Source organism: Saccoglossus kowalevskii, chromosome 16 (assembly GCF_978046115.1).
Source record: "Saccoglossus kowalevskii chromosome 16, keSacKowa6.1, whole genome shotgun sequence".
In the NCBI taxonomy this organism is placed as follows: domain Eukaryota; kingdom Metazoa; phylum Hemichordata; class Enteropneusta; family Harrimaniidae; genus Saccoglossus; species Saccoglossus kowalevskii.
The window spans coordinates 33959558-33982422 of record NC_140656.1 but is presented as its reverse complement, the minus strand read 5'-3'; the positions used below and the strand labels follow the sequence as shown (position 1 = coordinate 33982422).

At 34.5% G+C, this 22865-nt stretch overlaps 1 protein-coding gene across 2 annotated transcripts in view; it reads left to right on the top strand.

Moving 5' to 3' along the window:
• Nucleotides 1-21369, top strand: part of LOC100375228 (transmembrane protein 116-like) — a 43643-nt gene extending 22274 nt beyond the window's left edge. For both annotated transcript variants that reach the window (XM_085491404.1, XM_002737031.3), the window contains exons 5-13: nucleotides 1157-1261; nucleotides 1650-1699; nucleotides 3865-3948; nucleotides 4578-4614; nucleotides 9064-9147; nucleotides 9713-9764; nucleotides 9981-10070; nucleotides 16127-16206; nucleotides 20232-21369. In XM_085491404.1, coding sequence (XP_085347530.1) covers nucleotides 1157-1261; nucleotides 1650-1699; nucleotides 3865-3948; nucleotides 4578-4614; nucleotides 9064-9147; nucleotides 9713-9764; nucleotides 9981-10070; nucleotides 16127-16206; nucleotides 20232-20486 — 837 coding nt within the window. In that variant the 3' untranslated portion in view covers nucleotides 20487-21369. The remainder of the gene's footprint in view (nucleotides 1-1156; nucleotides 1262-1649; nucleotides 1700-3864; nucleotides 3949-4577; nucleotides 4615-9063; nucleotides 9148-9712; nucleotides 9765-9980; nucleotides 10071-16126; nucleotides 16207-20231) is intronic.
• Nucleotides 21370-22865: the final 1496 nt, after the last annotated feature.

Genomic DNA, 22865 nt, shown 5'->3' with positions numbered 1-22865 from the left:
TGCTTGCCGATCACCGAACAGTGCGGCATGTCGCCGGTACATAGTGTTTACACACTTTTTTTTTTACCGTACCATTTTTACCATTTAAAACTTAATTTTTTATAAGGCATGCGGTGAAGATCGACCATTGGGATTCGCGCTGTTCGACCCACCAACCAATAGGAATCGTGCTCTTCGCAGAGTGACACTGCGATCCTGTCGCAGAGTGCAATAATCGACTTTTGGCGAGTCGCACAATCGTGTCACAGAGTTAGTTTTTAGACCCCCATACATACATGAAATTAGTAAGTATTTTTTGAGTCCCAATATAAAAAGTCAATGTTCTGCATGTAACCCAGCAACGATACCCGCTATTTCAGATCCTTGTTGAATCAGTTTTTTATCATTGCAAACAGAATCAAATTACACTTGACAGTTTTTCTTTGTTTTTATGCAGATGATGAACAGGAAATCAACAATTACAAGAGCGATTTGCTAAATCAACATTTCACTGTTACATAATTAGAATAGTTAGAATATCTGCAAAAATGTAATTTTGTTTTTGTAACAAATTGATATTTGTAATATTAATTTTAAGATTGTGTCAATTTGCTCAAATATTAACAACGAAATCATGAACAAATACAATAAAAACTTTGAACCAAATTTATGGCAGAAATTATGGTGCTCATAAATGATTAATGTATGTTATAGATAACTATGTCAATAAACAATATGGCAGATATGTCTATGATTGATGACAAACTCAGACTAAAATATCATTTATACAAACTGCAAACACCATTTTATGTTATGAGATACAAACATGATGCATCAAACAACATTTTGACCTGCAAAACAAATGATGTCACTAAGAATTATGGAAAATCTTGTTCTTGCACTGTATCGCGTTCTGTAAATGCGCTTATTTTTAAGGTTTAGTAGTCAGGATAGACAAAATAAAATAAAAGAAGTGTTATCTGTTTGCTGTTTTAATGATGAAATCTCCACTCCATCCATATTAATCCAGTAGTTTACCCTCATCATATAAATACTTGTCGACTTTACATGTATATTTGATGAAATCTCCACTCCATCCATATTAATCCAGTAGTTTACCCTCATCATATAAATACTTGTCGACTTTACATGTATATTTCTTCTCTTTTTCTCTCAGGCTTTTCACATTGCAACATTTTTTCTGACAGTAAATTATGCTTTAAATGTGTATATAAGAATAAAAGATAAACAGAACAGAGCCAATGATCTGAGGCCACTCATGGTGAGTTTGAATATATGATACTTCTACTGACTAGGATACATATTTATGGTTGATAAACTATATATTAAATGCTTCCATATTTAGTCTAGTCTAGTGTACTTTACTGATTCAAAATATGAATATTCATAAACAGCAAGTGACTAATTACATGGGTCAGTGAAAATCATGAGATTTTGTATTTATGATAATTTCACTTATTATGAAGACGTGACAAGTTTTACAAAACTCTGACCACATGAACATTATATAAACTATCCAATTCCTAGCAAACAACTGTTTGCAGGTATGTATCATTTATTGCTACAAAATACCACACATGATGAAAATAGTACATAGTTTAGATAGATTTGCTTCAGATTTGATCTTTTATTTACTTATTTTTTTTTAGGAATCATGGAAAATGGTTTGGGTGTTACGTAGTGTGTATATATTCGCTTGGTGAGTAGACATTATGGAAAATGTTTTGGGTGTTATGTAGTATGTATGTATTTGCATGGTGGGTAGAAATTATGGAAAATAGTTTAGGTGTTACATAGTATGTATGTATTCGCTTGGTGAGTAGAAATTATGGAAAATAGTTTGGGTGTTATGTAGTGTTTATGTATTCGCTTGGTGAGTAGAAATTATGGAAAATGGTTTGGATGTTACGTACTGTGTATGTATTCACATGGTGAGTAGAAATTATGGAAAATAGTTTGGGTGTTACGTAGTATGTATGTATTCGCTTGGTGAGTAGAAATTATGAAAAATAGTTTGGGTGTTACGTAGTATGTATGTATTTGCTTGGTGAGTAGAAATTATGGAAAATGGTTTGGGTGTTATGTAGTGTGTATGTATTTGCTTGGTGAGTAGAAATTATGGAAAATAGTTTGGGTGTTACGTAGTATTATGTATTCGCTTGGTGAGTAGAAATTATGGAAAATAGTTTGGGTGTTACGTAGTATGTATGTATTCGCTTGGTGAGTAGAAATTATGGAAAATGGTTTGGGTGTTACGTAGTATGTATGTATTCGCATGGTGGGTAGAAATTATGGAAAATAGTATGGGTGTTACGTAGTATGTATGTATTCGCATGGTGAGTAGAAATTATGGAAAATAGTTTGGGTGTTACGTAGTGTGTATGTATTCGCATGGTGAGTAGAAATTATGGAAAATAGTTTGGGTGTTACGTAGTGTGTATGTATTCGCATGGTGAGTAGAAATTATGGAAAATGGTTTGGGTGTTACGTAGTATGTATGTATTCGCATGGTGAGTAGAAATTATGGAAAATAGTTTGGGTGTTACGTAGTGTGTATGTATTTGCATGGTGAGTAGAAATTATGGAAAATAGTTTGGGTGTTACGTAGTATGTATGTATTCGCATGGTGAGTAGAAATTATGGAAAATGGTTTGGGTGTTACGTAGTATGTATGTATTCGCATGGTGAGTAGAAATTATGGAAAATAGTTTGGGTGTTATGTAGTATGTATGTATTTGCATGGTGGGTAGAAATTATGGAAAATGGTTTGCGTGTTATGTAGTATGTATGTATTTGCATGGTAAGTAGAAATTATGGAAAATAGTTTGGGTGTTATGTAGTATGTATGTATTTGCATGGTGGGTAGAAATTATGGAAAATAGTTTGGGTGTTATGTAGTGTGTATGTATTTGCATGGTGGGTAGAAATTATGGAAAATAGTTTGGGTGTTATGTAGTGTGTATGTATTTGCATGGTGGGTAGAAATTATGGAAAATGGTTTGCGTGTTATGTAGTGTGTATGTATTTGCATGGTGGGTAGAAATTATGGAAAATGGTTTGCGTGTTATGTAGTATGTATGTATTTGCATGGTAAGTAGAAATTATGGAAAATGGTTTGCGTGTTATGTAGTATGTATGTATTTGCTTGGTGAGTAGAAATTATGGAAAATAGTTTGGGTGTTACGTAGTGTGTATGTATTTGCATGGTGAGTAGAAATTATGGAAAATAGTTTGGGTGTTATGTAGTATGTATGTATTTGCTTGGTGAGTAGAAATTATGGAAAATAGTTTGGGTGTTACGTAGTGTGTATGTATTTGCATGGTGAGTAGAAATTATGGAAAATAGTTTGGGTGTTACGTAGTATGTGTGTATTTGCATGGTGAGTAGAAATTATGGAAAATAGTTTGGGTGTTACGTAGTGTGTATGTATTTGCATGGTGAGTAGAAATTATGGAAAATAGTTTGGTTGTTACGTAGTGTGTATGTATTTGCATGGTGAGTAGAAATTATGGAAAATAGTTTGGGTGTTACGTAGTATGTGTGTATTTGCATGGTGAGTAGAAATTATGGAAAATAGTTTGGGTGTTACGTAGTGTGTATGTATTTGCATGGTGAGTAGAAATTATGGAAAATAGTTTGGTTGTTACGTAGTATGTGTGTATTTGCATGGTGAGTAGAAATCATGGAAAATAGTTTGGGTGTTATGTAGTATGTATGTATTTGCATGGTGAGTAGAAATCATGGAAAATAGTTTGGGCGTTACGCAGTATGTGTGTATTTGCATGGTGGGTAGAAATTATGGAAAATAGTTTGGGTGTTATGGATGTATGGTATTCATGTTCATTTGTTTCTATTTTATACAGGTTAGCACCAATTGCATTAATGGTACCTGTCGTTTATTTGAATATAAAAAGTGATGAACCAGATGATAATGATTGTGGAAAGAGGTATTTAAAACTTTAGTATTGTAACACCTCATTCAGTATTTTGACACTTGATTTCACTAAATATCAAATATCCTGTAAAGATCATCTTCCGAATTGCACGGTCCCATGTCATCGACCTATAGGCCTCTACACGATACCGTGCGGGATCGCATAGGCTAAATGCGTATCTTTAAGCAGCGAAATCTGATTAGGCGCACCTTGAAACAAGGCGCCCAATCAGCTTGGATGTACCAAATTATAACATAAAATTCCACGTCCTGTTTTTGTCGCTATGAAGACATCCTTCCCACACAAAACTGCGTCGATTGCCTGTACCTGATGAGGCTTGAGGGCACCAACACCGAAAACTTTCGCAATTTTATCATCACAAATATCACGATTCATGGGTGCCACCATTTTGTTTAAAATGAAATGCCAAAGAGGGATTTGTAACATGCAAACTGATTGGACAATGATTAGCAACAACTGACTACTGGGGTGCTGTTAGAATATGCATATTTGATGGTAGTTCTGCCAAGGTCTGTTTAGAGGCTTGGCTGAATAAACTTAGACCTTGGCTAGCGAAGATGTGTAAAGACTAGCTGCTGCATTTTCTTGTGAGACATAAAACAATTTTTATTTCTTTGCAGGTGTTTGTTATTTATATCTAAACCTAGCTGTAATGTGGTAAGTGTTCTGTATAACGACCATACTCCATGGTTGTTACTTATGAGTTACTCCAACATTTTCATCTATGAGTATTTTTGGTACCAGAACCATCTAGATCACCCCCAATGTTCTGTACTCTGTACTCCTGCATTAGTGAAAAAGAAATGCTTGTATTGATTTGCATACCGTATTACCCCGGGCAAGCGCCCCTCCCTGGGCAAGCGCCCACCCCCCTGTTTTCACAAAAGTTACATGTTGGGGACATCCTCGGTTAAATGCCCAGGGTGATTTTTAGCCAAGAACGGGGTCAACAATAAAGTTGTATTTGTCAAAAATGAACGAATTTGATTTATTTAAATAGTGTGTTTGTTACGGTAGTTCTCTTTTTGGAGTGTGTGGTGGCCCAGAAAAGGGCCGTTTTGTTTGTGTTTTTACGTAAAAACTCGTTGGAACTTAACGATGTAAGATGAACCACGCAGCATGTGGCGCACACGTTCTGCTTTCTCTTCATTCACGATGAATCCAATATTGCGATAATCCATACCTTGGTAAGTGGTTTAAAGCACTTAGCTTTGGTTTCAAAACGTAGCACTTCGCTGACTGTGAATCCATAACGGAAGCACAGTCAGCTGGCATTGGTGTCGCTGGGTGTATTTGATAAAGGGATGTTGTTCAACCAAATTTGCCGAGTTCGCAGTTTTTCGCCAATAAAAAAATAACTAAGGCAAAAACTCACGGTTTTTCAGCATTTTTGTAATAAAGAAATTATTCTCTATCAATAATCCGCCCAAAACAGGAACATTTCTACTAATTCTTGTGTTTTTTCGACGTTTTTGGAAAAACCTGCGATTAGGCTGCGAAAGTAGAACATTCTGGAGGGGATGAAACGGAAGAACCAAACTTAACGCCTAAAAATAGAACGCGTATTTTGACCTCTACGTGGCCAACCAATGGCTGGACACGGATACGTTTGTGGTCGCTGCCAAAAAGCCCCGCGTCCATCGCCTGGCGATGCTCTTCCGTTTCACCCCCTCCGGAATGTTCTACTGACTGTGAACGGGAGCTAGCACTTTTGAGACATCACGTCGTAAACTTGCTACTTTTTTTCCATCCTTCATCACAGCTATGGCGTTACGGTCATGTGGATTATTTTTCTGTCGTTGAAGAAAAAACCTCAAGTCCATTACGATAACCATAATGAGGCATGCCGACGATGGGAACTTGTTGCATCATAATTTTTTTTGTCATGTGTGTGGGTGCGTGAATAAATCATGAATAATGAGGTCGACCAGAGTTTATTTTCAGTCTGTTTTTTATGTATCGCCATTTGGATATGTTTATGTATTCACAATAGTTTGTAAACATTTCACATCAGTAATAAAAGGTTTATTTGTTTCATAACTCTGTCTGCTATTCTTCAGTAATTACGATGCGATGTATCAATATGTGCGTGATCATAATTATGCTAATGAGGTCATCGCCTTCTTGGATTACAAGCGATAGTTTTTCCCGGCCATTTCGACTTGCACTGATCACAGTTACTAAAAAAGTAACCGTGCATTGATTACAATACTTACCATACTTTGTAGCCAATTTCAGTGAGTAATACAACTTCATTCACTGACATAAAACAAGTTTTATTCTTGAAATTTGACCCTGTGTCTTAGTGTTCCAACAGTTCTTGACCCAGTGCTCACGTTTATTGAAACCTCGCTTAAATCAAGAAATAAGTACGTGTACAAAATATACGAAAGCATTCCTTTATTTGACCTTATCATACAATCACAAAAACAATTTTTTAAATCTTTTTTGGGGTGGTCCTCGGGTAAGTGCCCACCCCCAATTTTTCCGATTTTGTATGTTTAGGCCCCTGGGCGCGTGCCCGGGGTAATACGGTACTAACTTTGTACATGCGTTATACATCATGTCATGCATTTGGACATGCATTTTTTAGAACTGGAATTTGGTTCAAATTTGGTTCATAATTCTAGAAGGCTATGCCAGAGCATAAACATGTAAACTACTACTTATCATGAAGAATTTGTTTTTAAATTACTTCTTGCATGGACCTACCAACACAGGATGAACATCAACCCACTGTCTTTTGATCTGTGTGCATTGCCGCTATTTACTCTCTACTTGAGATTAATTAATATTTATTAGCTTTTGAATCCAGGCACTCAAATTATCAGACTAATACTGCGCAAATCACACCTTCTGAACATGTTCAAATGACATCGTGTAACTTCGAACCGTCAAATGACCAGTTATAACTACTTTAAAAATGGCAGTCGTAGACACGAGTGAGGCTTCGCTTACAGGAAAAGATTTTGATTTACAAGAAATAGAAGCATTGGAAATATGTATCCTGTGTTGATAGGTCCATGCTTCTTGTAAATATGTATCCTGTGTTGGTAGGTCCATGCTTCTTGTAAATATGTATCCTGTGTTGGTAGGTCCATGCTTCTTGTAAATATGTATCCTGTGTTGGTAGGTCCATGCTTCTTGTAAATATGTATCCTGTGTTGGTAGGTCCATGCTTCTTGTAAATATGTATCCTGTGTTGGTAGGTCCATGCTTCTTGTAAATATGTATCCTGTGTTGGTAGGTCCATGCTTCATGTAAATATGTATCCTGTGTTGGTAGGTCCATGCTTCTTGTAAATACTGTATGTATCCTGTGTTGGTAGGTCCATGCTTCTTGTAAATATGTATCCTGTGTTGGTAGGTCCATGCTTCTTGTAAATATGTATCCTGTGTTGGTAGGTCCATGCTTCTTGTAAATATGTATCCTGTGTTGGTAGGTCCATGCTTCTTGTAAATATGTATCCTGTGTTGGTAGGTCCATGCTTCTTGTAAATATGTATCCTGTGTTGGTAGGTCCATGCTTCTTGTAAATATGTATCCTGTGTTGGTAGGTCCATGCTTCTTGTAAATATGTATCCTGTGTTGGTAGGTCCATGCTTCTTGTAAATATGTATCCTGTGTTGGTAGGTCCATGCTTCTTGTAAATATGTATCCTGTGTTGGTAGGTCCATGCTTCTTGTAAATATGTATCCTGTGTTGGTAGGTCCATGCTTCTTGTAAATATGTATCCTGTGTTGGTAGGTCCATGCTTCTTGTAAATATGTATCCTGTGTTGGTAGGTCCATGCTTCTTGTAAATATGTATCCTGTGTTGGTAGGTCTATGCTTCTTGTAAGTATGTATCCTGTGTTGGTAGGTCCATGCTTCTTGTAAATATGTATCCTGTGTTGGTAGGTCCATGCTTCTTGTAAATATGTATCCTGTGTTGGTAGGTCCATGCTTCTTGTAAATATGTATCCTGAGTTGGTAGGTCCATGCTTCTTGTAAATATGTATCCTGTGTTGGTAGGTCCATGCTTCTTGGAAATATGTATCCTGTGTTGGTAGGTCCATGCTTCTTGTAAATATGTATCCTGTGTTGGTAGGTCCATGCTTCTTGTAAATATGTATCCTGTGTTGGTAGGTCCATGCTTCTTGTAAATATGTATCCTGTGTTGGTAGGTCCATGCTTCTTGTAAATATGTATCCTGTGTTGGTAGGTCCATGCTTCTTGTAAATATGTATCCTGTGTTGGTAGGTCCATGCTTCTTGTAAATATGTATCCTGTGTTGGTAGGTCCATGCTTCTTGTAAATATGTATCCTGTGTTGGTAGGTCCATGCTTCTTGTAAATATGTATCCTGTGTTGGTAGGTCCATGCTTCTTGTAAATATGTATCCTGTGTTGGTAGGTCCATGCTTCTTGTAAATATGTATCCTGTGTTGGTAGGTCCATGCTTCTTGTAAATATGTATCCTGTGTTGGTAGGTCCATGCTTCTTGTAAATATGTATCCTGTGTTGGTAGGTCCATGCTTCTTGGAAATATGTATCCTGTGTTGGTAGGTCCATGCTTCTTGTAAATATGTATCCTGTGTTGGTAGGTCCATGCTTCTTGTAAATATGTATCCTGTGTTGGTAGGTCCATGCTTCTTGTAAATATGTATCCTGTGTTGGTAGGTCCATGCTTCTTGTAAATATGTATCCTGTGTTGGTAGGTCCATGCTTCTTGTAAATATGTATCCTGTGTTGGTAGGTCCATGCTTCTTGTAAATATGTATCCTGAGTATGGTGAAATTATATCTCTCAAGTCGTATGACACACAGTGTCTTGAAAATATCTCTTAGGTTGTATGACACAGAGTGTCTTGAAAATATCTCTCAGGTTGTATGACACAGAGTGTCTTGAAAATATTTCTCAGGTTTTATGACACAGAGTGTCTTGAAAATATCTCTCAGGTTTTATGACACAGAGTGTCTTGAAAATATTTCTCAGGTCATATGACACAGAGTGTCTTGAAAATATCTCTTAGGTTGTATGACAGATCGTCTTGTTTACAGTACATTTACACATGTGTGCACTAAATTTATATTTTACAACAAAATAATTAATTTATTTCTCCATACAGGAAGCAAAGAACCACTGGCTTTGTGCGAACTATGCCACTCTTGTGTTTGTACTTGCATTAGGATTGTCAATTATTGCTTTGTTGGTAAGTCATATGTGTGTGTCCTGCTCATAAAATGTGTGCTCTACAGACTATGCATTCAGTCCAATTAATTATAATATGATCAGATTATTAATTTTTCTAATTATTAAACTTTTGAACCTCTAACATTTTATAAAGATTATTTATTTATTTCATATTGCATTGTTTTTGTTAACATTGTATTTTTTGGAAGCGTTGTAATTTGGGAAACCTGTATGCATCTTTTAAATAAAAAAAAAAAAAAATAAGTTTTCCTGTTTTGTGTATTTGTCTATAATTTATCATCATTTTTGTTCAGATGGACATTTTATTATTGGTTTTATTCAAAATACGAAAAAAAAAATAAATGATGTGAGTTTTATTTTATATACTAATACGTAACCTTGGTTTCACATAATAAGTACTGAGGCAGGTATACTGTATTTAACACATTGCTTTTTGAAAGCCTACATGGATTGGGAAAATGAAAAAACGATATACAGTAATTGTCAGTGTCAACAATATTTATTCATTTGTATCTACAGAGTGTGTTGAAATGATTGTCTTTTGTTTTGTTTTAAATTTCTAGATTATATATGGACTTTCTTTCAGAGTTTATCGACAACTTGTTTTTCAAAATGGTGAGATTTTGTCAAATTTTATTGCACCTTCTTTGTGTAAACTAAATCACAACATATTGCTGTAAACTAAATCACAACATATTGCTGTGTTCAATCAAAAAAAACGAATAAAACCAAAACCCAACTTAGCATTCATATATTGGACCCAATAATCTCCTCTTAGTGGCAATTAATAAGTCTATAACTACCTGTCATTCTAACTTATTGTTTTTACAGTATGGACTGATCGTCAACGAGCTGCAGTGTCAAGTATGCGATACAGAATAACACTTTATATTCTAGTTTTCCTATTTTGTTGGCTGCCAGGTAAGATTCAATATTCAGAAATACACAGATTTCACTGTAGCACTCTCCTTTGTGTGTTCATATTAGACAGGTTTCTCTGTAACACAGACCCTTTGATGTTCAGAATACACAGATTTCACTGTAGCACTCTCCTTTGTGTTCATATTAGACAGGTTTCTCTGTAACACAGACCTTTTGATGTTCAGAGTACACAGATTTCACTGTAGCATTTCCTTTGTGTTCATGTTAGACAGGTTTCTCTGTAACACAGACCCTTTGATGTTCAGAATACACAGATTTCACTGTAGCATTTCCTTTGTGGTCATATTAGACAGGTTTCTCTGTAACACAGACCTTTTGATGTTCAGAATACACAGATTTCACTGTAGCATTTCCTTTGTGTTCATATTAGACAGGTTTCTCTGTAACACAGACCCTTTGATGTTCAGAATACACATATTTCACTGTAGCATTTCCTTTGTGTTCATATTAGACAGGTTTCTCTGTAACACAGACCTTTTGATGTTCAAAATACACAGATTTCACTGTAGCATTTCCTTTGTGTTCATATTAGGTTTCTCTGTAACACAGACCCTTTGATGTTCAGAATACACATATTTCACTGTAGCATTTCCTTTGTGTTCATATTAGACAGGTTTCTCTGTAACACAGACCCTTTGATGTTCAGAATACACAGATTTCACTGTAGCATTTCCTTTGTGTTCATATTAGACAGGTTTCTCTGTAACACAGACCCTTTGATGTTCAGAATACACATATTTCACTGTAGCATTTCCTTTGTGTTCATATTAGACAGGTTTCTCTGTAACACAGACCCTTTGATGTTCAGAATACACAGATTTCACTGTAGCATTCCCATTGGTGTGAATATTAGACAGGCTTCTCTGTAACACAGACCCTTTGATGTTCAGAATACACAGATTTCACTGCGGCATTCCCATTGGTGTGGATACTAACTAGCATTAGACAGGTTTCTCTGTAACACAGACCCTTTGATGTTCAGAATACACAGATTTCACTGTAGCATTCCCATTGGTGTGCATACTAGTATTAGACAGGCTTCTCCGTAACACAGACCCTTTGATTTTCAGTGTAGCATACTCATTGGTGTGCATACTAGTATTAGACAGGTTTCTCTGTAACAGACCCTTTGATGTTCAGCTAGAATACACAGATTTCACTGTAGCATTCACATTGGTGTGCATACTAGTATTAGACAGTGACTGAGACGCCTGTCTAATAATAGTGTGTATGTGGTATTTCATTACAGCATTTACAGTCACTATAATAATAGTGTGTATGTGGTATTTCATTGCATCATTTACAGTCACTATAATAATAGTGTGTATGTGGTGTTTCATTGCATCATTTACAGTCACTATAATAATAGTGTGTATGTGGTATTTCATTGCATCATTTACAGTTACTATAATAATAGTGTGTATGTGGTATTTCATTGCATCATTTACAGTCACTATAATAATAGTGTGTATGTGGTATTTCATTGCATCATTTACAGTCACTATAAGAATAGTGTGTATGTGGTATTTCATTACAGCATTTACAGTCACTATAATAATAGTGTGTATGTGGTGTTTCATTGCATCATTTACAGTCACTATAATAATAGTGTGTATGTGGTGTTTCATTGCAGCATTTACAGTCACTATAATAATAGTGTGTATGTGGTATTTCATTGCATCATTTACAGTCACTATAATAATAGTGTGTATGTGGTGTTTCATTGCATCATTTACAGTCACTATAATAATAGTGTGTATGTGGTATTTCATTGCATCATTTACAGTCACTATAATAATAGTGTGTATGTGGTATTTCATTACAGCATTTACAGTCACTATAATAATAGTGTGTATGTGGTGTTTCATTGCATCATTTACAGTCACTATAATAATAGTGTGTATGTGGTATTTCATTGCATCATTTACAGTCACTATAATAATAGTGTGTATGTGGTGTTTCATTGCATCATTTACAGTCACTATAATAATAGTGTGTATGTGGTGTTTCATTGCATCATTTACAGTCACTATAATAATAGTGTGTATGTGGTGTTTCATTGCATCATTTACAGTCACTATAATAATAGTGTGTATGTGGTATTTCATTGCATCATTTACAGTCACTATAATAATAGTGTGTATGTGGTATTTCATTACAGCATTTACAGTCACTATAATAATAGTGTGTATGTGGTGTTTCATTGCATCATTTACAGTCACTATAATAATAGTGTGTATGTGGTATTTCATTGCATCATTTACAGTCACTATAATAATAGTGTGTATGTGGTATTTCATTGCATCATTTACAGTCACTATAATAATAGTGTGTATGTGGTATTTCATTGCATCATTTACAGTCACTATAATAATATTGTGTATGTGGTATTTCATTACAGCATTTACAGTCACTATAATAGTGTGTATGTGGTATTTCATTACAGCATTTACAGTCACTATAATAATAGTGTGTATGTGGTGTTTCATTGCATCATTTACAGTCACTGTAATAATAGTGTGTATGTGGTATTTCATTGCATCATTTACAGTCACTATAATAATAGTGTGTATGTGGTGTTTCATTGCAGCATTTACAGTCACTATAATAATAGTGTGTATGTGGTATTTCATTGCATCATTTACAGTCACTATAATAATAGTGTGTATGTGGTGTTTCATTGCATCATTTACAGTCACTATAATAATAGTGTGTATGTGGTATTTCATTGCATCATTTACAGTCACTATAATAATAGTGTGTATGTGGTATTTCATTGCATCATTTACAGTCACTATAATAATAGTGTGTATGTGGTGTTTCATTGCATCATTTACAGTCACTATAATAATAGTGTGTATGTGGTGTTTCATTGCATCATTTACAGTCACTATAATAATAGTGTGTATGTGGTATTTCATTGCATCATTTACAGTCACTATAATAATAGTGTGTATGTGGTATTTCATTGCATCATTTACAGTCACTATAATAGTGTGGATGTGGTATTTCATTGCATCATTTACAGTCAATATAATAATAGTGTGTATGTGGTATTTCATTACAGCATTTACAGTCACTATAATAATAGTGTGTATGTGGTATTTCATTGCATCATTTACAGTCACTATAATAGTGTGTATGTGGTATTTCATTGCATCATTTACAGTCACTATAATAATAGTGTGTATGTGGTATTTCATTGCATCATTTACAGTCACTATAATAATAGTGTGTATGTGGTATTTCATTGCATCATTTACAGTCACTATAATAGTGTGTATGTGTATTTCATTGCATCATTTACAGTCACTATAATAATAGTGTGTATGTGGTGTTTCATTGCAGCATTTACAGTCACTATAATAATAATAGTGTGTATGTGGTGTTTCATTGCAGCATTTACAGTCACTATAATAATAGTGTGTATGTGGTGTTTCATTGCAGCATTTACAGTCACTATAATAATAGTGTGTATGTGGTATTTCATTGCATCATTTACAGTCACTATAATAGTGTGTATGTGGTGTTTCATTGCATCATTTACACTCACTATAATAATAGTGTGTATGTGGTATTTCATTGCATCATTTACACTCACTATAATAATAGTGTGTATGTGGTATTTCATTGCATCATTTACAGTCACTATAATAATAGTGTGTATGTGGTATTTCATTGCATCATTTACAGTCACTATAATAATAGTGTGTATGTGGTGTTTCATTGCATCATTTACAGTCACTATAATAATAGTGTGTATGTGGTATTTCATTGCATCATTTACAGTCACTATAATAATAGTGTGTATGTGGTATTTCATTGCATCATTTACAGTCACTATAATAGTGTGTATGTGGTATTTCATTGCATCATTTACAGTCACTATAATAATAGTGTGTATGTGGTATTTCATTGCATCATTTACAGTCACTATAATAGTGTGTATGTGGTATTTCATTGCATCATTTACAGTCACTATAATAATAGTGTGTATGTGGTATTTCATTGCAGCATTTACAGTCACTATAATAATAGTGTGTATGTGGTGTTTCATTGCATCATTTACAGTCACTATAATAATAGTGTGTATGTGGTATTTCATTGCATCATTTACAGTCACTATAATAATAGTGTGTATGTGGTATTTCATTGCATCATTTACAGTCACTATAATAATAGTGTGTATGTGGTATTTCATTGCATCATTTACACTCACTATAATAATAGTGTGTATGTGGTATTTCATTGCATCATTTACACTCACTATAATAATAGTGTGTATGTGGTATTTCATTGCATCATTTACAGTCACTATAATAATAGTGTGTATGTGGTATTTCATTGCATCATTTACAGTCACTATAATAATAGTGTGTATGTGGTATTTCATTGCATCATTTACAGTCACTATAATAATAGTGTGTATGTGGCGTTTCATTGCAGCATTTACAGTCACTATAATAATAATAGTGTGTATGTGGTGTTTCATTGCAGCATTTACAGTCACTATAATAATAGTGTGTATGTGGTGTTTCATTGCAGCATTTACAGTCACTATAATAATAGTGTGTATGTGGTATTTCATTGCATCATTTACAGTCACTATAATAATAGTGTGTATGTGGTGTTTCATTGCATCATTTACAGTCACTATAATAATAGTGTGTATGTGGTATTTCATTGCATCATTTACAGTCACTATAATAATAGTGTGTATGTGGTATTTCATTACATCATTTACAGTCACTATAATAATAGTGTGTATGTGGTATTTCATTGCATCATTTACAGTCACTATAATAATAGTGTGTATGTGGTATTTCATTACAGCATTTACAGTCACTATAATAATAGTGTGTATGTGGTGTTTCATTGCATCATTTACAGTCACTATAATAATAGTGTGTATGTGGTATTTCATTGCATCATTTACAGTCACTATAATAATAGTGTGTATGTGGTATTTCATTGCATCATTTACAGTCACTATAATAATAGTGTGTATGTGGTATTTCATTGCATCATTTACAGTCACTATAATAGTGTATATGTGGTATTTCATTGCATCATTTACAGTCACTATAATAATAGTGTGTATGTGGTATTTCATTACAGCATTTACAGTCACTGTAATAATAGTGTGTATGTGGTGTTTCTTTGCAGCATTTACAGTCGCTATAATAATAGTGTGTATGTGGTGTTTCATTGCATCATTTACAGTCACTATAATAATAGTGTGTATGTGGTGTTTCATTGCATCATTTACAGTCACTATAATAATAGTGTGTATGTGGTGTTTCATTGCAGCATTTACTGTCACTATAATAATAGTGTGTATGTGGTGTTTCATTGCAGCATTTACAGTCACTATAATAATAGTGTGTATGTGGTGTTTTCATTGCATCATTTACAGTCACTATAATAATAGTGTGTATGTGGTATTTCATTGCATCATTTAAAGTCACTATAATAAGTGTGTATGTGGTATTTCATTGCATCATTTACAGTCACTATAATAATAATAGTGTGTATGTGGTGTTTCATTGCAGCATTTACAGTCACTATAATAATAGTGTGTATGTGGTATTTCATTGCATCATTTAAAGTCACTATAATAAGTGTGTATGTGGTATTTCATTGCATCATTTACAGTCACTATAATAATAATAGTGTGTATGTGGTATTTCATTACAGCATTTACAGTCACTATAATAATAGTGTGTATGTGGTATTTCATTGCAGCATTTACAGTCACTATAATAATAGTGTGTATGTGGTGTTTCATTGCAGCATTTACTGTCACTATAATAATAGTGTGTATGTGGTGTTTCATTGCAGCATTTACAGTCACTATAATAATAGTGTGTATGTGGTGTTTTCAATGCATCATTTACAGTCACTATAATAATAGTGTGTATGTGGTATTTCATTGCATCATTTAAAGTCACTATAATAAGTGTGTATGTGGTATTTCATTGCATCATTTACAGTCACTATAATAATAATAGTGTGTATGTGGTGTTTCATTGCAGCATTTACAGTCGCTATAACTCAGCTTGTGATGGAAGAAATTATGTGGCTCCATACGTACTTTACTTTATATTTGGTGCAGGTCAGTCTCTGTCTTTTTTTTAAAAACGAAGTGACATTCCTAACTGGTTCAAAAAATTAAGGTTACATTGTTCCTTAGAGGTACATATTGGCTCATTCAGAATCAATAAGTGTGTTAAGGGTGCCGTTTGCTAACATGTAAATTTAAAACTGAAAAAAATGAAAACCTGAAAATCTATATGTTTTGTTTACATCCATTCTGTTGAAGTAAACATATATCATTAAGTGGTTAACAAACCCTATGTGTTTGATGGTTTGTGCCCTCTAGTGTTGATATTTACGTTTTTGTTTACATCCATTCTGTTGAAGTAAACATATATCATTAAGTGGTTAACAAACCCTATGTGTTTGATGGTTTGTGCCCTCTAGTGTTGATATTTACGTTTTTGTTTACATCCATTCTGTTGAAGTAAACATATATCATTAAGTGGTTAACAAACCCTATGTGTTTGATGGTTTGTGCCCTCTAGTGTTGATATTTACGTTTTTGTTTACATCCATTCTGTTGAAGTAAACATATATCATTAAGTGGTTAACAAACCCTATGTGTTTGATGGTTTGTGCCCTCTAGTGTTGATATTTACGTTTTTGTTTACATCCATTCTGTTGAAGTAAACATATATCATTAAGGTAGCGAGAAGGGAAATTTTTACTTTTTTCTTGATTTTTCAAAAATTGATAAAACGTTCACTTTAGACCTCGATACATCATCCCAGGTTTACAAAAGATCGAAATTGCGAAATAACGTCGCTCAAATCAGTGTTTTAAAACGCTAGCAGAAAAGACTACAACTGCCGTTTGCATATTGTTTATCTTTGAAAGGGTTTAAATGATAACATCTTATCTGTATACTCTGTTGTTGACGATTCTGATATAACGGGTGATAAGCTTCCAGTTGCAAACAATGCGTGTTTATCTAACGTCCATTGTCAGCATTATTGTTAGTCAAGACTTCGTCGGAGAAACATGGCCATACAGTACTCATTTCGCCCAACCTTCCGCTTTTACATCGACCGCTTATCGCTTAATTTCCGACCATGCGGTCTTGTCCGACCGGAAACCGACCGCATTTTAATCGCGTTTTTTTTTTTTTTTTTTTTTTTTTTTTTTTTTTTTTTTTTTGGCTCGCTCGCTCATTGAAAACACCGACCGCTCGTCCAAACACTGATCACTGGCGCAGCAGGAGTGGTCGAAATGGTGGTTTTGATAGTAAAGTGTGAACGTACAACTAACTAGTATTAACTATTATTAAATTCTGAACGGCACTTCAAATCTAATAGTTGTATGACACTTGTATCGTGAAAGCAACTGAACTGGGACCTCTTGTTACGTGTTTTGGGTGCTTGTTCTAAATGTAATATGTTATTTTATTTTAATGAGACAATCGAGTGAAAAAAAACATAGGTAACTCATTTTGACAGAGCAGAGAAACGAGGAAATGTTAATGATTAATTCCAAAAATAACGATACCGAATCCATGTCGGTCCATGTCTGGTAAAATTTGACATTCAATTTTTAAAATTAGGTCACGATCATTGAATGACTTCGGTCTAAACCGTATACGTATACGTAAAATTGTTCCCACAAAAAATATTTTCGACTAAAAACGGCCACAGGCCCTGAAAAAATCGAACAGAGCTTGACATGTATGAATAATTTATTGGGCTTAAAAATTTAGTTATAGCCATAGATATTTGGTGGCCAGTCGATGAACAATTTCGAAACTCAAGATTCACACGGCTGCGAAAGTAGAACATTCCGGAGGCGGTGAAACGGAAGAGCCAAACTTAACGCATAAAAATAGAATGCGTATTTTGACCTCTGTGGCCAACCAATGGCTGATCACAATTACGTTTGCGGTCGTTGCCAAAGAACTCCGCGTCCATCGCCTGGCGATGCTCTTCACACCCCCCGGAATGTTCTACTTTCGCACCCTAATCGCAGATTTTTCGAAAAACGTCGAAAAAACACAAGAATTAGTAGAAATGTTCCTATTTTGACCGGATTATTGATAGAGAATAATGTCTTTATTACACGGTCGACAGACATTCCAAACAATCAAAATTATCAACAAAAGACTAGGTTTATTTTAGGCTTAGAAATATATTCTTTCAGTCAGCCCATGCATGGAACTGCCATTTAGCTTCATGGTCCTTCAGCTTGTCTTCGCCTCGGAGGAAAACAACAATAATTATACAAAACACATTGCGAAGACTCAATAATCAGGATAGAAAACCCAGACAACCATGTCGTACTTGTGTTGAAATACATTTTGTATTTCACGTCAGAATATTGTTTAAAATAAAATATTCAGTCCAAGCCAAATCGAGGCCAAAGGATCAGGTTGCGTGCTTATAACTTTTGTCAGCTGTTCAACATCTATAAAAACCATAAAGACAATTATAAGACAATGTGAACCTCGGAAATTTTTCTGTTAGTCCGAATTTTAAATGCGTGCGAGCGAGCGGTGATATTTCGGGGTTTGCGCGGTCGAAAACAAAACTAAATAATTGTCCAATTCAACAAGCGGTCAAAAAAGCGAGAAAAAAGGTGTTTGGAAAGCGGGAGCGGGCGGGAGGTAGTGCAAAATGAGTACTGTAAATTTGCGCAACTTTCCTTTAAATCGTTTTATTTTCCAAGTCAATATTCTATTTTACTAATACCATGTTTTCTAACGCAGTGGCGAAAAAAAAGCGTTGACAGACGAGGCAAAGAAAAATCTGCCACTCAGTGTCACACTCTGACACAGCAATTTTGTTTTCAAACATCGGCCATTTTGTTTCACCATGAAAACCGTTTTATTAGATCACTTATCAGAGACACTTGAAGGATTAGCTTGTTTGTAAACTGTCAGCGTGTACAGTGGGACAGTAATGTTTGTCAGAGGATTATCCCTCGTTATTCGTTTGCATAACAATGGAAACCCGAACGTTCCTGGAGTGGGGACTCAAATGCCAGCAGTTTTCTTCATTTTTCACGCTCGAGCATGAAATTATTCATTATCAGACACTCTTTATGAGCTCTATGATATCAGTGGTTAATATGTTTGGCCATTTTTAGTGAATATTTATAATAATGCTGCAAATCTACAGTGTTTTATTAACCAAAACTGTTTTTCGCGTTTTTCTCGAATTGAAGTTTCGATTGAGTACGACTCATTGGGACCGCCACCAAATCAAGTGCGTTCGGACTAGGACATTCAAACTCGCAGTTATCGTTCAATAGATAATGATGGTGCAAAATATGTCTGGGTTTTTAAAGAAAATGCTTTGTCACAGAATAATAGTCTGTTAAAGGTGTCAAGTATGAAATAAGTTGAGGACAAAAAAACAAACCTGCATAGAAATCGGAATAATAGGTCTTTTGATTATCCGAGACGCATTTCAATGGACTTGATTACGGACAATGCATGACGTAAATTTCACCAGGAAATTCCGCAGTGTGCTCTCGCAATCGAGGACTTAGTCATTTTTGCAAGATTCGCCATTTTTGATGTCACGTGATAATTATGTAAACAATGACTGTCCAGTTTGTGCGAACTTGTACCTCTATACTTAGTCTTTTGAAATATATAAGCTAAATTACTCTTCTGAACAACACAACAGACAGAGAATGTTTTATTCGAAAATGTCACAAAACCCTTCTCGCTACCTTAAGTGGTTAACAAACCCTATGTGTTTGATGGTTTGTGCCCTCTAGTGTTGATATTAATTATTATTTTAGTCTCCTGGCAACTTAGTTGAGCAGAGCTCATCATACAAGTGAATGTTCGTCATTGTTTTTTTACTTTTTCGACTTCTTTGTAAAAACTATAAGCCTACTTGGGTAGAACTCACTTAGATTTGTTCATTTCATGATGATTTTTCTAATTTTATATAGGTAACTCAGGTGGACCTTTCTCAGATTTGTTCATTTTTTGATGATATCTTCAATTCTCTAATTGAAATGTGCATCACTAAAAGTGGAGCTATCTTAGCCGAGAAGCTGCTTGTGTTTTATACTATCCTATTCTGATTCTTGTTTCAGGGCATTACTGCTCCAAGTCAGGGATTCCTCAATTGCCTGGTGTATGGATGGACCAGACCTGCTTTTATTCGGGCTAACCCACAATCTCGCTACTCTACCCCCGGCAGTGCAACCACTACACCACTCACCAGAACCACGTACAGATCATATGGAGTGGGGGAAAGTAGGAAAACCTGGAAGCGATCAACGCTAGATGGATCAGGATCTTTAAGTTACAGTACAAGTTCCACACAAAGTCAATTGGGACTAACATAGCATTTAGGTGACTGTGGTAGGTTGTGATTGAAAATGACTGCTTGAAACCATTTGAACAGCAGAGTGAAGAACTAGTACTGGTGAAAAATGTCATACATTGCAGTGTCTATGGGTGGTATTGTTTGTACACTAACCACACGGTTTATGACATTCAGTTGTATATAGCCGAGTTCACATTTACTATACAATAGTATTAACATTCAGAGCAGTGTGAGAATGGAAAACAAGACATCAAGATGTTTCGAGAATCATTTCAACATACTAGTATATGTAATAATATATTTGCTGTATTAGAAGAGCACATAAAACAAAAACTGTGTTTGGGTCATGAATAAGCTGCTAATATGTTATATTTGGAGCATTGACCAACATTTTTTTTTTTTAAGAGCAGTCCAAATACATGGGTCTGTTTCAGTTCTTAATTATTATGCTAATTTCCAGTTTTGTTATTTTTAAAATTAACTTTTCTAGCTATTTATTTTCAAGCATGTTATTTTAAACAAAGATTATGTGTCATGGAACTTACAGCAGAATTAGAGGAACGATGAACATAGCATGTTGGGATCTGTGTCATCAGTACTTGTTCAAATTCCAAAAATGGGGTTTTTAATTGTTAAGCATGCATTGACAGATTTCTAGCAAAGACAGTACTTGACGTTGTGCATATTAATTATGTCCAAATCAGCACTTGACCACCTTATCATGGCATGCATTTTGCCAACTGATGACTATTTTTATCATAATTATTGAAACTTGTGTCAGATTTTTTAATGATTTTAGTGCACTATTTTTTTTTAAATTTCATTGTAAATTTAGGGGGAAAAAAAGATTGTAACATTGTGCTGATGGCAGAGTTTGTGAATAAAGAATTCATTCTACTAAATTATGACCATATCTCTTCGGAGTCCAACAGCAACAGAGAGGAAAGCTTATGAGTGACTCAACATATTTTATTTTTGTGCATTTAGTTTTTGGGATACATTGGTCAATTCAATCTTTGAGCTTTTTGACTCTCGTGTGCGAAGCACAAAAGGGAGTCTTTGCAGTTACCCTGTCTGTATGTATGTCACTTTTTTTGTTCCACCGTTATCTCAAGAACCGCTAATCAAATTTTGGTGAAACTTGGTACATAGATGCTCTTGGATTTTGCGCAGAGTTGATTAGGTTTTGGTAAAAATATATGAATATTAATTATCTAATTTGCATGATAATTAGCTGATTTTTAGCTGTTCCACTGATATATGAAGAACCACTCATTGGATTTTGATGAAACTTGGCACATGGATGCTCTGAACTAATGCGCAGTTTTGGGTAAAAATCTGTTTATATTAATTACCTAATTTGCATAATGATTAATCAATTTTCGGCTTTTCCACTGATATCTCAAGTACTAATAACATTTCAATAAAACTTGATACAGATGTTATGACACTGCACAGACCTGGTAGTGTTTAGGGTAATATCAGTGCATAATTAATTAATTTTCAGCTTTTGATATTTCAAGTAGTAATGATCACATTTCAATGAAACATGGTACATAGTTACTTGAGGACTGCAGAGACCTAATTAGTTTTTGGATAAATATTTGTGCATATTAATCACCTTATTAGCATAATTAGTTGATTTTCAGCCCTTCACCTGATATCTCAAGTACTAATCAACACATTTCAATGAGATCTTCTAGAACTATGCAGAGACCTGATTAATTTTGGGATAAATAATTGTGCATATTAACTACCTAATTTGCATAATTAGTTAATTTGTTGTTGTTGCACTGATGTCTGAAGAACCACTCATTGGATTTTAATGAAACTTTTAAAGAGTACTCATCAAATTTCAATGAACTTAGGACTATACACCATGATATTAGTTTGGTAAATATTTATGCTTCTTACTCAACTAATTAACAATTAATACTGATTGATCATCACATTTGAATAAAACTTGGTACATAAATGCTCTAGGACAATAGACAGCCTGATTAATTTTGGGTTAAAATCTGTTCATATTAATTCTCTAATTAGCATAATAATTAATAATGTTTTGGTTCTATTCACATTTCAATTTAGAATATAGATATTACATTACGCAGACCTTATTAGTTTTACACTTAAATCTGTTCATATTAGTTACCTTATTTGCATAATTAGTTCTGCATTTCCATCAATATCTCAAGTTCAAGTAATTTTTAATGAGTCTCCAATACTCGGCACACGAGTTCTTTCTAAGCTTTCTTTGATTAAATTTTATTCTGAAGGCTATAGAACAGGGTCAAGGCCAAAGGAGTCGTAGATCATGTCAACTTGTGCAGAAGAAATATCCATAGGAAATTGTATTGACAGTATACACAACAGTGAACACATATTCAGTAACAATTCA